General features: G+C 31.2%; 1 protein-coding gene and 1 long non-coding RNA gene across 5 annotated transcripts in view; one reads left to right on the forward strand and one right to left on the reverse strand.

The window, feature by feature from the left end:
• Positions 1-4,788, forward strand: part of LOC145322015 (uncharacterized) — a 28,588-nt gene extending 23,800 nt beyond the window's left edge. For all 4 annotated transcript variants that reach the window (XM_080163744.1, XM_080163745.1, XM_080163748.1 and 1 more), the window contains 2 exons: positions 4,114-4,195; positions 4,676-4,788. In XM_080163744.1, coding sequence (XP_080019870.1) covers positions 4,114-4,195; positions 4,676-4,753 — 160 coding nt within the window. In that variant the 3' untranslated portion in view covers positions 4,754-4,788. The remainder of the gene's footprint in view (positions 1-4,113; positions 4,196-4,675) is intronic.
• Positions 4,789-11,821: 7,033 nt separating this feature from the next.
• On the reverse strand, positions 11,822-16,388 carry LOC145322016 (uncharacterized). The gene is made up of 2 exons (XR_013880485.1): positions 16,032-16,388; positions 11,822-12,356 (listed from the first exon to the last, which is right to left on the reverse strand). It is a non-coding gene; the product is annotated as an uncharacterized LOC145322016 (long non-coding RNA).
• Positions 16,389-16,896: the final 508 nt, after the last annotated feature.

Below are 16,896 nucleotides of genomic sequence, written 5' to 3' on the forward strand. Positions count from 1 at the left end.
GAGTCTGGAAAACTTTTTCTCAGCAAAAGAGGTGAAACCAGTCCAATCAGCTTTGGCAAAGTTAATGTAAACTTTGTCGGCAGACTTGGAGGTGTTTATGTCTGCCTTTAGCTTGATTATTTATGGTAGATGGTCAGAATTTAGACTGGATTTCACTTTCCAGGATGTATATGGCAGTATTGATGGTGTTGCCAATGTGATGTCAGGGGAGCTTTGATTCTGGCTGGTGACTCTTGTGTCTAGATCTTCATTCAGAATACCTAGGTCTGAGTCAGAGATCTCGTCAGCCAGTTTTCTTCCTCTGGCATCCTCCTCTCCTTTGGAGAACCAGTTGGCATGGTGGGCGTTGAAGTCGCAGCCTGTGATGGTGTGTTTGGAGCACATCATTGACGGACACAGAGAGTCATAGAGTAGATGTACAGTACAGTTGTCATAAAAAAAGAATTGTTTTAATGACGGACAAAATAATTTATTGAGTAGCTTCGCTGCTAAAAACAGATAAAATTTGTACATTAAAAGTTTTAGATTAAACTAGAATTACAACATCAATTTGCAGCGAAGAAAAATTAAACAATCAAATATAATGAAAAACGAAACAAACTGACAGACAAACTTATTTCGTTGAGCAGCCTATAGTGTTTTAAATGGACTTTTTTGTCAAATGCTACTCTAAAGTCCAATATATAAAACAAAAATCATGCATTTATAAATAGCTTTATCATTTAATTTATTAGTGTTTTAGAAAACATACATTTATACAAAGAGCCATTTTAAAAAGAGGTAAAAATAAAGATTAAATGAAAATTTTAAATTTTATCTTATATAGGTTTAAAAAATTGTTAAAATATTGAACACGTACCAGCACGTATAAAGATCATCAATTTTAGAGTTTTTTTTATAAAAATACCTAATATTTATCGAATAAAGTAAAAAAAATAGAAACACACAGGATAAATAATTTTCTAGGACCATTGATTGTTGAATTATTGTTAAATTATTTTTTATCTTTAAGTATTTAAGTATATGAAATCTTAAATTAAGGACTCTACTTAACCAACCGTCGGTTTTTTGGCGGTTGCGGATGAAAATTGTTTAGCAAAAGTGTAACTAAATTTCTTTTTTTTAGACAAGGGGTAGGGATATGTATGAAATAAGGGATTTATCTAGGGAGGGAGGGGACAAAGTTTTGTTTATTACTCTAGTCCCAAACGTTTTACAACGTTTTCTTATTTATTGGTTCACTAACTTTGGGAATTTTTATGGGTCGGTTTATAAAATTGAGTGTCCACTAATTGTCAACTACAGATGGGGCAATTTTGTGTATCATGATTGGGGATGTACATCAATTTATCTGCCATTGCCTTATCCCTTTGATCCCTGGATTTTCCGCACTAATTTATCCACAAGTAGAATAACAATACATTGAATGTACTCTCTCTCAGGGAGGGAGATGGTATTGGATTTTTTATTACACTACTCCCCAAAGATTCAAATTAATGTTTCTTATTCGTTAGCTTTGGTGACTTTTGATTGGTTAATTTATTAAGTTGGGTGTTTAAGCATTTCAGGCATTAGTGGCAACAGAAGGGGTAAATTTGTATATCCTCATTGGAAATTTACATTAGTTATCAGTCTTTGTCTTATTCCTTTAGATCCCTGACTCCCTCAATAGATACTTGAATTTAAATTGTCTCCTCTCCAAATTTCTTGGCTAACACGTTCCTATCTAGGATTAGAAATATTAATGGAAAAAATTTAAAAAGTATTAATTATAAAACAAAATCTTCATTTAGAAGGATACAGCATCCATAAGTATACGAAGCATAAAAATATTAAGATATATTTTGAAAGAAACACTGAGAATAGATGCTTTAAAAAAATTAAAATTGAATATTTTTCAGAGTATCTATCCCTCTACCAAGATACCATATATTTTAGTTGTTAATTCTGTATAATAAGATTTAATAATTCTTCAGAGTATCTATCCCTTTACCTGGATACCATATATTTTAGTTGTTAATTCTGTATAATAAGATTTAATAATATTCTTCAGAGTATCTATCCCTCTACCTGGATACCATATATTTTGGTTGGTAATTCTGTATAATAAGATTTAATAATATTCTTCAGAGTATCTATCCCTCTACCTGGATACCATATATTTTAGTTGTTAATTCTGTATAATAAGATTTAATAATATTCTTCAGAGTATCTATCCCTCTACCTGGATACCATATATTTTGGTTGGTAATTCTGTATAATGAAGATTTAATGGGGCGAAGCTGAAAGAACATTAATATTCTTCTCACATAATATATTCCAAAGTCTGTACCAGTGTACAAACTTGTACACAAATATGTACACAAACAATTTCCCAGACAAAATTATTCAAGCATGACCGCTTGCCATATCGGAGAGGTGGTGCTAGATTCGATTTTGGATCGCACTGCTTTATACTAAAGACATTAATATTATACTTAATTTTCCTTTTGTTTTAGCTTGGCATTTATAGGAAGAGTAGGATAAATGTCTTCGCCCATAAACAGGCACATTGTATCAACATGAAGAGTTTGGACTTCTTGATAAGAGAAAATCGCCCCCAGTGGATAATTACCTATAAAGACCTTTGTCCGGAAGTCCTAACTTTGCATAATAATGTAGAGAGATTTTTCTACTTTGACATTAAATGTCTGAGATATCAGCAGTTGTTTTTTTTTTGCATTGTCGGGGCAGGTTCTAGCCTGTTTCTAACATACATCAATATTAAATATACCAAAAATAAGTACTTTTACATGGTTATCAAATTAAAAAAATTAAAAAAAACATAAAACACAAACAAAGTTTATAAAAACCTAGTTAAGTAGCTCTAATCTCCTTATTTTTACATATTCTTTTTTAGCATAGCTACTCTATAACTTTAAACCTCCTGTCAGTTTGTCTTATAATATCACCTAGATAATAAAGTAACAATTTACTTTAAAATCAAATAGGCTATTTAAATATAATCTATTGCAAAATACCAATTCCTTTATTTATTGACAATATCTGCCAAAAATAGAATACAATATTTTATTTTATTAACCTATACAGTAGAGAATATATACAAATATTAAGCTGTTCTTGTTTTAACAAAAATGTTGAAAATGTTGCTGTGCTACTTATGGAGAATATTGTTCTTGTTACATTAAAAACATATTTATGTTTATTCTCCATACTGTGTAATATTATTTTCAGACATGAGTCAACAGCTGTAGCTTTTAATGTTATTTTGTTTTTGAGTTAGGAACAACTATAAATGTTTTCAATATGATCTTATTTTTAACATTTAGGAAATATTATTTAATTGTATGCTTCACCTGATTTAGACATAATTTTGTTTTAAACATTAGCTTTTAATATGACATTATTTTTAACTTGCTGTTTAGAATGTGTAGTTTTATTTAAAACTTGCAGGAAAAATAGTGGTTGTTTTGAGTATAATTGTTGGCTACAACTCAAAGCAACATTTATTGTTGTTTTGGATAAAATTTTAGTTTCAAACTTAAAGCAAGAACTGTGGTTGCTACCTCAAATCTTATCTCCAAACCTAAAATTAGAGTTAGAGTTGAAACCAATATATTCAAATTTTTTTTAAAACAACAACTGTTGTTAGTCATAATGTGTATATTTTTAAACTAGATCCAAATCAACAGATGTTTAGACTGGAAGCAACAAGTGTAGCTTTTTAATTTACATTATTTTCAATGTTAAGAAAGCAACTGTGGTTGTTAATTTATATCTTTTTGATTTCCTTGAAGGAAAAATTGTGGTTCTTTTAAACATGATTTTATTATTAGGGTGGAAGCAACCCCCATAGTTGGTTTTAATTTGTTATATAAACCCAAAACAACAACTGTGATTGTATTTATATATTTCTTTACATCATACCCAAAGCAACAATATTTGTAAACTAGACTATTATTTTGTTTTAGACTTGAAGCAACAGCTGTGGTTGTTTTGAATATATTTTTATTTTAGACTTGAAGCAACAGCTGTGGTTGTTTTGAATATATTTTTATTTTAGACTTGAAGCAACAGCTGTGGTTGTTTTGAATATATGTATTTTTATTTTAGACTTGAAGCAACAGCTGTGGTTGTTTTGAATGCTCTTGGTTACATTGGATTTAAAGTTATAACCACCTGTGGAGACACCAAGGTTAGTTCCAGACTTTCGCTAGTTGTCTGGGAGTTGTGGGTTCAAGTCTCAACCAATATAAGGTCATAAATAAAGGCGCTTTGGTCACAAATAAATCTGCTGTCAGTTGAGCATTTAAGTCATGGGAATGACTTGCCTCGAAAGTACCTAAAGCTTAGTAAGAACTGTTAACAGACAAAGCCTGTGTAAAAAAAGAACAAGTTGCATTCATAGACATTTATCCAGGTGATAAGAAACATCTATTCAAGGCTAAGTTGATCTAATGCATGTGTTTGGCTGCACAATGACTTGCTATCTTTAAAGATAGCTAAGCCATGCGTCATTTGAGCAGACACAGTTTCATAACTTAATCTTTAATTAGGTGGCATTATAATCTTTATATTTATCTTGCAGCTTAGGCATGGTTGTTTAACTTTAAATCTAATATCTTAATTGTCTTATATTTGAGGGCAGCTTACTAACCAAATTATTTATGTTTAGGAGTATTTATGGACGCTAGAGCGAAACCTGGACGTGGATACCCAGTTTAAAGTTCTGGAGGAATCCTACAACGAATGACAATTATCTGATGACCCTAACCACTCAACCAGCAGGTTTGTTGACCCACTTATTATGTACAGATTCTTATTGTAATTCTCAACGCATTTGAATGAAGACGAAAAAATTCCCTTAATGACGTCACGGAAAGAAAACCCCCCAAAAAGAGTTGAATAATCCCTAGTTTTTATGACTTAACATGCTGATTTTTTTTTATTGGACCCTCTTCATTAAAATTATTGGTTGAAAATTTTAGACACTGATGGTTTGTAGAACCCAATTAAGATTTAATAGTAGTCCAAAAAGTGTTTTTTTGTAAGGATGAGAGAATTTTTATCCAGTATGTATAATAAACCGATTAATACCTGCTGGATTAGAATCGGTTCACCGCCATACTGAAAAATCATGTACAGTATCGTATTAAAACAATTTTCCACGATTATTTAAATTAAAATCATAAAATTAATACCAGTTTTGTTAGCCCGGGTCTACTAAAATGGAATTAATAATCTTTTAATTTGCTTTTTCTATCCAGGGAAAGCTAACGATCTTTAACATGAAAAAAATTAATAATAGTACTTATTTTTAGATTTAACAAATATAAATAGAAGTATATTTATAAAACAAAGATTATCCAGAATTTGAAAACTTTTTGATGGTTAAAACTTGTTAATAATGGAATTAGAATAAGATTCTGGTTCTTACTTAATCCAGACAAAGTTTAAATTTACAAGAAAAATAGGATGAAAGTTTTAAAAACTTGGCAAGCACGCCATCATGTTTCTTTATATAACGCCAACCCTGTTAATATAATACAGGACATTTAAACATTCTATGTCGACATTTTAACTAACATGAAGTAATACATCTAAAAAGCTATATCCTAATATATAAAGTAGTAAACGTTTTGGCTCAATACCAGCTGAGTATCCACGTGGATATTCAGCTACTATTGGGGTCATTTTTGGATACTCAGCTATCATTGGGAAAATGTGTGGATATTCAACTACTATTGGGGAAAAACAAGTTTTTAAACAATTATTTTTTATTTTGTAACAAAGGTTTTGATATGAAATCTTATAGAATTAACTTATAGCAGCAGTAGAGCAGCATTTATAAAAATAAAAGTAAACATAATTTAGTAGGTAATGTCAATAAATATTTTTTTGTCCCTAAATAACTAAATATCAAAGAAGTGTTTTCTTTAAATAATTTATTTAAAATAACTAATGAAAAAAAGCAGTTTTGTTACAAATTTACTATTACACTAATTACAATAATTTTATATAGACTTATGCATTATTATCGGTTAATGTCAGTTCGTCCTTTCATTTCAAAGCTTCGCTTTTATGGATGTTTCAATATTTGGTTCCTAAATCTGTATTAAAGTTAAATGATGTTAAAAGGTGTAAATTGCTTGCATTTATGTGCTTTATTGTCATGGGAATCAGCATTATGAAAGGATATAATGAAAATACCAATAGGAAACTATTGTGGATATTCAACTACCATAGGGGAAAAGTGTGGATATTCAACTACTCTTGGGAAATATGCGTGGATACTCAGCTACTATTGGGGAATTTGTGGATACTCAGCTGGTATTATGCCAACGTTTTTTGTCTGTCCCCAAGGATCTCGCTAACCGCTGAACCAATATTGTTCTTCTTTACAGTAAAGCTTCTTATATGTACTGGGAAGGTTTTAAACTATTTTTTGGGAGTGTGTCTTCACCCCCTCCCCCCAAAAAATAATTTTTTACTCTTTTGAGGAGGTCGACTTTTCCCAATCCTACCTTAAGTGCCCCTAGAAGCTTCTAGGGGCGTAGCCGCTAGTCCTTATAATAAAGTAACAGGATGTTTGTGTGTTTGTGTGTGTGTTTGTATGTTTGTACCGAAGGATCTCGCTAACCGCTGAACCGATCGGGTTCTCCTTAACAGGGTAGCTTCTCATAGGTCCCGGGAAGGTTTATAACTATTTTCTTGGGGGTGGGACACCCCCAACCACCCCAAAAAATGAAAAATCCCCCCCCCCCAAAAAAAAAAAAAAAATTTTAATTTTTTAAAACTAAAATTAAAAATGAGGGGGGAGTCACCCCCTTCCAAAAAAAAGTTTTCGCCACCCCAAATTTTTTTTTACTTTTTCTTTTCAAATCTAAAATAAGAAATTTGATTATTAAATTCGACTCTCTCCTCAAGTCCCCCTAGAGGCCTCTAGGGGCGTAGCCGCTAGTATGTCTATATTGTATCACTTTATAAAGTCATAGCGTATGCACCCCTAGAGGCCTTTGAATGGAGGGGGTAGGACGACCCTCCTCATTTAATTTTAACAAGGATGGCAACATCCATAAAAGCGAAGCTCTGAAACGGTATGACAGACGATTTGACGTAGAGAATCAGATTTGAATATACAAAATATAAGTTTTGACAAAATTATACGTAAATTTGTTGCAAAACTTCTTAAATACAGAATACTGTTTATGGAAACACATTTTTAGGACTTGATTATATAGTTGCTTCGCTTATAATATTGTACCTTATTATAATAGGAACCAGTACTTCAAAAATCAGATCGATCGGATGATTATTTCATAAAAAAAAATTTAAAATTAAAATGTTGAAAATGGACGTACGGACATTCTGGTAACGATTATAGAGTTGCTACCCTTTCTAAATCGTATCTAACTACTAAAATAATCATCATGCAAAGTTTGAAATCGATAGGACTGTTCTAACATGTCTAAATTAAAGCAAAAAAGATATCCGTCAAGTACGGGCCGACCCTAATTATAGAAAAGCTTCGCTTTTAAAAAGAAAAATAAGATTAGGGGTGAAGGGTAATTTATTCTAGGGGCGAATTCTATTGGAAGAGTAGACCTTTTAGAAGCTTAGAGCGAGTACACAGAACATTGTTACTTTTATATAGGAATAATATAAAGTAGTAAGTTTTTTTCATACTTTATTTGATGAATGGTTGGGGTTTTTACATGTGAGTTTATAATTTTCAATCATTTGTTTATATTCTTGAGATGCATAAAAGCTAACGACGAGGCATAAGTTCTTTTTTGTATTACAAACAAAGATAAATTAAAACAGTTGGGGAGTTGAATCCATTTTTATAGAAGCAGAAACATAATCTATGATTACGGTTTTGACTCTCTTAAAAACGTAATCTAACATTCCACTTTCCCCTCTCTTGATGATGATATCATCAACGCCGATATGATTTTTGAAATGTACCATTCCACTTTAAATAGAGGCGAAACTGGAATGGTACATTTATGTTTACATATCAGCGTATTCATAAACATTGATTTCCTTATTTAAATCAACATAATAGTTATATATTCTAGTTATTATTTTTATTTTACATAAAAAAATTATTATAAATAGTATTTTATACAAGTGGAATGGTAGATTACGTTTTTTAGAGAGTCCAAACCGTAATCATAGATTATATTTCTGCTTATATAAAAACGGATTTAATTCCCCAACTGAAAATACAGTCCTATGTAGTTAAAAACCTATCAACAAAAACTAAGTTAAACTGGGAATGTACAATGGTACATTGTACACAATATAAGATACTTTCAAAGATCCCGCTAACTGCTAAATCGATATGGTTCAACTTTAAAGTGAAGCTTTTCATAGTTCCAGAGAAGGTTTATAACTATTTTGGGTGGATACCACCACCCTCCTGAGAGAAATCAACCCTAGAAAAAAGTGACACATCCAAAACCTTTAGTTTTCCTTCTTCTTTTTAATACTAAACCTGAAAGTGGGATGGTGTTGACTTTACCCTGTTCCACTTCAAGTGCTCCTTGAGCCTCTAGGGTTGTAAAATAGATGTATATATATTAAACGGCAATATCACCCAATAAATGATGAAAATATTATAAGCAAAGGTTGCGTGATTTTTAAATTGTAAATCTAACATATTTGTCTATTTTCAGAAAATCCAGCAAAGAGAAATCCCCTGGGAAAGGAAGAAGACATTCATTAACTGCAAAACTAAATTTTCTTCATCTATAAACTGTAATAGTTATCTATCGCATCGTATTATAGAAAGCTTCCCGCGGCTGTTAAATTGATGATAGCCCCAGGGGACAATGGACAAGGCAATCACAACTGGCATTAATTTTATGATTTTTATTTTAATATTTGTGGAAAATTGTCTGTAATACGATGTTATATATGATTTTTATTATGGCTGAGAACCGGTCCTAATTCCGCGGATGTTAATAGGTTTCGAAGACTGGAAAATAATACAAAGTCGGGGACAGATATTTTTAAAACAAATCTAATGAGTAAATAAGAGGGGAAAAGCGTAGAAATCCTAGAAAAAAAATGTTAATTACTGAAAGGTAAAGAAATATTCCTTTATTGGCGGATTTTCAAAATAAAAATCAAGTATAATGATGTGCTACTTATCAACAGCATTTTTGAATTTTGCCTATTACTTTTTGTTTTCGAGTATATCTGTACCCAGGGATCTAAAGGGATGGGACATTGGACGATAAAATGAAGCACATCCCTAATTTTGATATACGAAAATGTTCCCTCTATTGATAAAAATTTGTGGTTAAAAAGTTTCGACATCATTAAAGTATCCAAATGTTTTAAGCCAACAAATGAAAGGACGTATTACTAAAACTTTGAGAACAAGTAAAATTTAAAGTCCAATGTTCCCTACCTCCCTGGATCTGAATTTAAGTATGGACATTATCTCAGGGAGTAAGGGAGGGGACAATGAGCAATTAATTCAATTTTAGAGTTCAAACTCAAGTAAGAGTCGTCTGCTTTGGAAATTGTTTAACCGGCTTTCTTTGCGCTGGTACCCAAAGTCTTTGAAATTTGCCAAAATAATAAAAGTTGCATGTGTTCTGGTACCCAAAGTACAACACTGTCAGAAATATGAATTTTAGATCCATTGTCCCCTCCCTTCCTCCCTTACATTATCTACACTTTAAAAACTTTGAGGAATCATCAATAAATTTTAATGAAATGAAAAAATACTTTTATTTAAATCTTCAAAATTTGAATAAACTTTTAATGGTTAGGGTCATATACATATGTATGATTTTTGCTTGAAATAAATTTTTAATTGATTTATTTTATGTGACAAAAATCTATTTTAAAGCTTTTTGTACTGTAAAACGATATATAGTAATTTAAACTTTTATTTCATTTTTAATGTTTTTGCCCTCACTTTCAGAAACCATTTACATTTTAAATACTGTCTGAGGTTGATTTTGATTAATTTTATGTGAATATATAAAAAATAAATGTATATTTAGTAGAATCTAAAATTTGTAAAGAATATTTAAATGTAATAATAAAGATATTGTTTATAAAAACTTGAATATTGAATATGACACACGGAAAACTGTCCCGAATTTGTATTAATTTTAAGGAACAAGACTCCAGTGACGTCATATTTTTCTTTCCCGAAAAAGGGAAGGGGGGAAGAAAATCTCTTCAAAAGAGATGGGGAAAACCCCCTTTTCTCCCATCTCTTTTTTCTTTCCCCCTTCCCTTTTTCGGGAAAGAAAAATATGACGTAACTGGAGTCTTGTTCCTCAAAATTAATACAAATTCGGGACAGTTTTCAGTGTGTCATTGAATATAAACAAGGATGACAATATTCATTAAGGAGGATCTCTTAAATCAGACGATAGGACAAAGAACTGCAGTGTAGAGTGTAAGAACTTAATAGCAAGATATCAATTTATAAGTCTAAACAAAATAAGCATATTAAGATATTTATACATTTGTTGCAAAATTGATTTGATACAGGATTCTGTTTCAGGACTTGACTATAGAGATTCTTTGTTATAATATTGTACCTTGTTAAGTTATTTTAAGGACTTGTTAAGGAATTTGGGGAATAGTCCTTTTCGTAACATCGCCCAATAAGGGGCGATTCGTCGTATTTTTAAAATGGCTTTTTATATGTTATTTTAGGTTAGGTTAGGTTATATTGGGTTATGTGATTGCCCCACAGGGTTAGGTAATTGGCCCCGAAGGGGCTAGAAATAGGAGAAAAGCTACTGTGAAAAATACGAAGAATCGCCCATAAGGTGTGATGTTACGGAATTTGTATACTAAAAATCAGATGAATTACGTGCAAATTTGATAGTAGAATTCTAGCATGTCCAAAATTAAAAAGGAGAGGTATTTGATATGGAAGTACAGACAGACCTTTATTATAGAAAGGCTTAGCTTTTTATTTACATTGTAAGATTAAGGATGAAGTAAAGTTGCAGCTGAATGTAAGATTGTATCTGTGGCTGATGGTGACTATTAAAGACTGCGACTATGAGTTGCTGAGTGTAACTGCGGCTGTTGGTTGATGGTCATTCCTCCGAGCTGCTCAGTGTTCTCGAATTCGCGTAAACTTCTGCGGCTACTACTTTAGTATTATCAAAGCTGCTTTAATGAGTATTACAGCGGCTACAACTACTCAAAGCCGCTGCGGTTACAGTGGCACTAGCAGAATGGCTGGGGCTAGCTGCGGCTGACGGTGGCTAATTGAGGCTTATGTAATTTTGGTAAAACTATGGCTGATTGGGCAGCCTATGCAGACGCACGGTTGACAATAAGGCTTTATTGGTGGCTTACAAAGCCGCGCGGCTGATAGTGGCCGTAGCTGCGGATCCCAGATAAAAACTTAACCATGACAGCAAATATCAAAAACAGCAAACGGACAAATGAACGGCCAGTCTTTTTGCAATGTGTTTCAAGTATTTGATTATCTTTAAATTAAGAAATTACATATATGTTAAAGCTGCGGTGTCTATTGGTAGGCTTTGGTTTGCCGCAAGACGGGTGATGAAAAGAGTCACAGAAGGTTGTTAAAAGTATCAATTGAACCGTCCTTTTTCAATTCGAGCTAGGTTTTTTTTATTAACTTTACGATATAATCTGCCGCCGATCTTCAATATTTTTATAAACTACGCCGCAATATAGAAAAAAATCATGTATTTCTAAACAGGCAACATTTAAAAACAGCTGCACTGTTTTAGCAAGCTCATTTTTTCGTTCAATAAACATTCTTGTAGAGTAACTGTGCTACCAAAGCAAAACAACTTAGTTATTGAGATTAATAGGTTTATAAATGGTAACATTAGGGGTTTGCATAAATAATTAATACAATTAAAAGTTGAAAGCACAATAATCAGTTGTAGTAATGCTGATGAAACATGAGTTAATAATAATAATAATAATTTTGAGTATACTACACAACAAATAAAATCAGATTTCTCTAGAATGCCGATATCAACAGCCAAGCCACAACAACAACAACTATGGTTAATATAGCTGGCGGCAGTGGTGGTGGCTTGAATCTTGGTTGGGAGGTTGGATATGTACATGCTGTACAAATTTATCACTTATATACACTATCCATACATCCTATTTGGACGGCCACTGTACTGCATATTTCTATCTATTATTCTATGCCTGTGCAGCATATCACTCTGGTTCATGCTATCACTCAATGTTTCAGTTTTGTACTCTTCAAATCTTTGTGCCGCAAATGTTTGGTAGGATGAAAATATTCTGGTGAAATATTGGATCAGGTTGCCGCCAGGAATCTCGTACAGTGAGGAGCTTTGAAAGAACATGATCTGAAATGAAATAAACTTTATTAGAATGGATATATTATTACTTGGATGTTGCACCAGATTTTAATGTTCTCTAGTAAAGTGAAACTCGCAGCGGTCTATAATAATGAATCCCCTTAACTCCATCTCCACACTTCCTGCTAGATGAATGAACTGACTAATAAATAAGGTCAATATTAGCAACCTAGATTGAACACAAAATTTCCCTGTTAATATATCCACTCTACGTATATCCATTATCCATTACTTTATTAGATATGTTAACCAAAATTTGATGATACGCATGCAGTATACTGAGATTTTATGAAAGTTTAAAAAATACAAGAACAAATTACTACTAAAATACTTCATCTAAATGTTAATTTAATGTTTGCTTGCCTATAGTGAGAAATTGACAGCCAATTATTCGCACGACCTTTGTCTTTCAGTCCCACCTTTACTCAAGTTTCTAGCTTATATCAATCGTCTGACAAAGAAGCAGTTATATAAATATTAAAAATAATCTTATTGGTTTGGGTCAAAATGATTTGGAAAAACAAGTAAAAATTCATATTCGCATTACCTCACAAAATCTAACACAAAATTAATATTTGAACTTTCTATGTATATGTAATTTCTATGAATAAAATTGATAAGAGTATAAATTTATCATCTTTGTGAAATACTCTTAAAGTTATAATATATAGCAGCTAAAAACATTACAAAACAAAAACGTGAGTTTTGAAATATAAATGTATATATTATCAATATAACCCTCTATATATTCATGATAAAATCAAAACAAAGGGGGGAAAATTTAAAATTGAAAGATTCAAGGAAAATATGTAATTTTTCAAGACATTTCATGAGGTAAAAACAGTTTAAATATTAACATCATTTCAAATGTAAAATAAATGTGTTTGAATAATAAATGTATTTTTAATATCTTTTTATACAAATTATATCTTATGTTCACCAATAATATTACCTTAGTTTAGGTTGAAAACAAAACTAAACCATAAAATTAGGGGTGCCAAACAAAAATATTAAGGAAAACGCTTTAAATTTAAATCATACTTTAATTCAAACAGTTTATTTTTATAATTTTCTAACTTATATAATATAAAACTGGATTTTTTTATATTTTTATTTATATATTTATTTTTAAAATTGTACAGTTTTTTACATTATGTTCTTGATATGTTTAAATATGGGTTTTAACCGCTGTTTTTAAAATATTAATAATAAGGAAAATATTTGAAACTAAGGACTTAAAGTGCATTTGTAATAGATAGAAAAAAACTAAATCTAGACTTTAGTAATTAAAATACAAAAATAAGTTGAAAAGGGCATTAATTTTCTTTTCTAAATATCGTGTATGAAAAAAAAAGAATTTCATTCAATGAAAAAAAAATAGGAAACCCTATTCCCCCCTTTGTTATTATTCTTCCTGTATTAAGCCTCCTTCCCCTCTTTCCCCTAATCACTGCCTAATTTATTTATTTCCCCTACTTTAAATACCCTGCTTGGAGACGCCTGAAACCTACTCCCAAATGCCCACCCCTAACCATTACAATGGTAGGAGGGTGACAACTGACTAGACTCTCTAGCCCTGGTTGTTGCTAGGCTGCGCCTTTTAATAATAAATGCCACCCCATTATAGAAGTGCATATGAGGGGGTAAGAGGGTAAATAAAATATATTACACGCCCACTGACCAAATTGTGAAAGAAATTTCACAGGGAAAGGGTAAAACTGATTTTTGCCCCCAACCCAAAAAGGATATTGTTCAAAGAGGTAGAGGGGGGAGGGGGTATAAAAAAAATCAAGTGCACGCATTTAAACTCACCCCCATCTGTAGAGTACAACACTTATTGTCAAACAAAGAAACCATAAAATACAATTTGTATACTTTTATTAGACAAATTAAAATTGCCGTGTCTTAGTATCTGTATAACTATATATGTTGTTAAAGAATTTATCACTTATATGATTAAAATATTTGTTAACTAATTTTTTTTATGTTAGGTATAATTTTTGTTAAAACCATCAAAATAAGAAAACGATTTTAGATGTTAAATGTTGATGTTTAAATGATTCTATAACATATTTGTGAGTCCCCTTTAGTGTATTTTACGCCCTTGAAATGTGTATCAAGCTGGACAGTTTAGAAATTGACCTGACATCCATTATAAAAAAAATAAATACATATACGAGGAAAGCTAACAGACCAAATTGTGTTTGTACATTTAAAATTTCTTTTTTTTAAAATAAACTAAATTTAAGAGGGGGATACAAAAGATTTAATTACAAAGGTATCATCTGATAAACCTCTGACTTTTCGGGCATTTGTTTTGTGGATTTAAAAAAAAAATTCAGGTATGACTTTTATCTTTATATTTGGGCCAGCTAAAATAATGGATTTTAATATACCTATTTTTCTTTATTACGCAACAATCTACAGGACATTTTTTGTCATTTAATTTTTTTATCATAAGAATAAATCAATATATACAGGACAACCTTTTTATGTTAAACAGATGAATTTATTGATTATCTTTGTCTTTATGTAAGATTCTAAAAGTGTATCCTAACATTTTAGGCAATATAATAAAAAACATGAAAATTACTTGTATCTTACTCCAGATTATCATGTATCCTAATAAAGTAAAACTTGTAGCTGGCAAAAATAACAACCTCCCATCCCATCTGCTCATACTGGATGAAAGAGCTAACCAATAAATGATGTTTATATTAGCAACCTTAATTAACAAAAAAATTTCTGCTGTCATATTATCCACTTTTATCTATATCCATTGTTTAATCAGTTTTGTCAGCATGAGATCAAAATAAGGAAAAATATTCAACTTAAACCTTGTGCTATCAAAATAGTTTTTTTGTATTGTTTACTTGAAACTTATGTAAAAGAATAAAATTACATATTAAAAATTTAAGGTGAAATAAAACTCTTGTCAGTAGCGCATTTACTTTATATTTAAGGTCTGTTTGTCTATACCTCCTCCCGATCGACCATTTAATTTAGCAAGTGAATTTTGGTATATTTATTTCTATTTTTACTCTGATTAATTTTCTAAGGTTTTCTAATTCTAAAAAAAGATTTGTAAGCTTGTAATTGCTTTGCTATATTTAGACAAAATTGTCCATGTTTTATAATCTTAAAATAAATAGTAGGTAATTTTACAAATTTTCTTTTATAAAAAAAAAACAACATTTTTATACTTTTCTTGATATTTGATTGTTAGATTTAAACATAAATATTTAATTCTACATTAAATATATATAAAGTGAAGGTCAAATGGACTAGCTGCTGCTATAACTCTCAAATCATAATACAAATCAGCTGATTACAACACATAGATACATTTCATGATTATGCATTAAATTGTCTTTTAGTGTAACAGACATGAAATATTTAAATATAAAGAATGCTAAGAGAAAATGTTGTTAGAGAAATGACAATTAATATAACTAAAAATATATGCAACACACGCACAAAAGTACGAATATATGTTCGCTCTCGGCAATGAATGCATCAATAACACTCAAACACTAACACACAGACTCTTACACTAACCCACACACACACACACACACACACACACAAAGCTTATAACAGGCAATATTTGCAATATTATATAACACTAAGAAAAGTACATCAAAAAATATTAAAACTGCTCACCTAAAAAATGATGAATTTTTGTGGTGAATTGAGATAGGGTTGCGGATTTTTTTTCAGGTTGTTTCTTTTTCGCGCGTTTAAATCTTTTTCTGGTTGAAATTTTGTGGGAAATGTTTGTTTTTAAAATGTTAAGCTGTTGTTGAAATACTATTATCTCCTATTCACAGCTCTTGTTGATGGGGCGAGGTAGGTCTACCCTGCTCAAGAGCTAGGTAGAGACTGAATTGTTGTGGGGGGGAGATGTCACAAAGCAGATGTATGCACACAGAAAAGGGAAGGAAGGGAGGCAAGAATTTGGGTGGATTTAAGAGATGCAATATCTTTCAGGGATGGGGTGGGGGGAGTTTGGGTAAGAAACAAGCCATTGTGGCAATGTCCCTTTATTCGTTGGTTGGGTGATAATATATATACCCCTCCCATCCACAATTTAATAAATTTTATTTTTGCTTATATCAGGTTAGGTTAGGTAAAGTAAGCTTTCTAAGAATTATTGCATGGTTAGAGCTCCAAAGGATTTCAATTATTTACAGTAACTGAAGAAAAGTTTAAAATTATTTTTTAAAAAGGGTAGAAGGGTCTTATTTGTTTCAGTAAATGATTAAAGGGATTTTACCCCCATTGCTTTATAATAAAGCTTAAATCTATCTATATACAACTTATATTTATAGATCGTGCCGTTTTGAACATTTTATCTTGGAAGTACAAAATAAGAAAATCCGCCAAATCTTGTATAGATTTTCTAAGGCTCGGCAGCCGTAACCACAACTGATTTTAAGCCTATACCGAGCCGCAAATCTTAAAACAAACCGCAGACATCTTTCATAAATAGGCGGCAATGAATATTATATAATTTTAATTATAGGGA

The sequence above is a fragment of the Acartia tonsa genome, chromosome 6, assembly GCF_053477335.1.
Source record: "Acartia tonsa isolate MP-2025a chromosome 6, ASM5347733v1, whole genome shotgun sequence".
NCBI lineage: Eukaryota > Metazoa > Arthropoda > Copepoda > Calanoida > Acartiidae > Acartia > Acartia tonsa.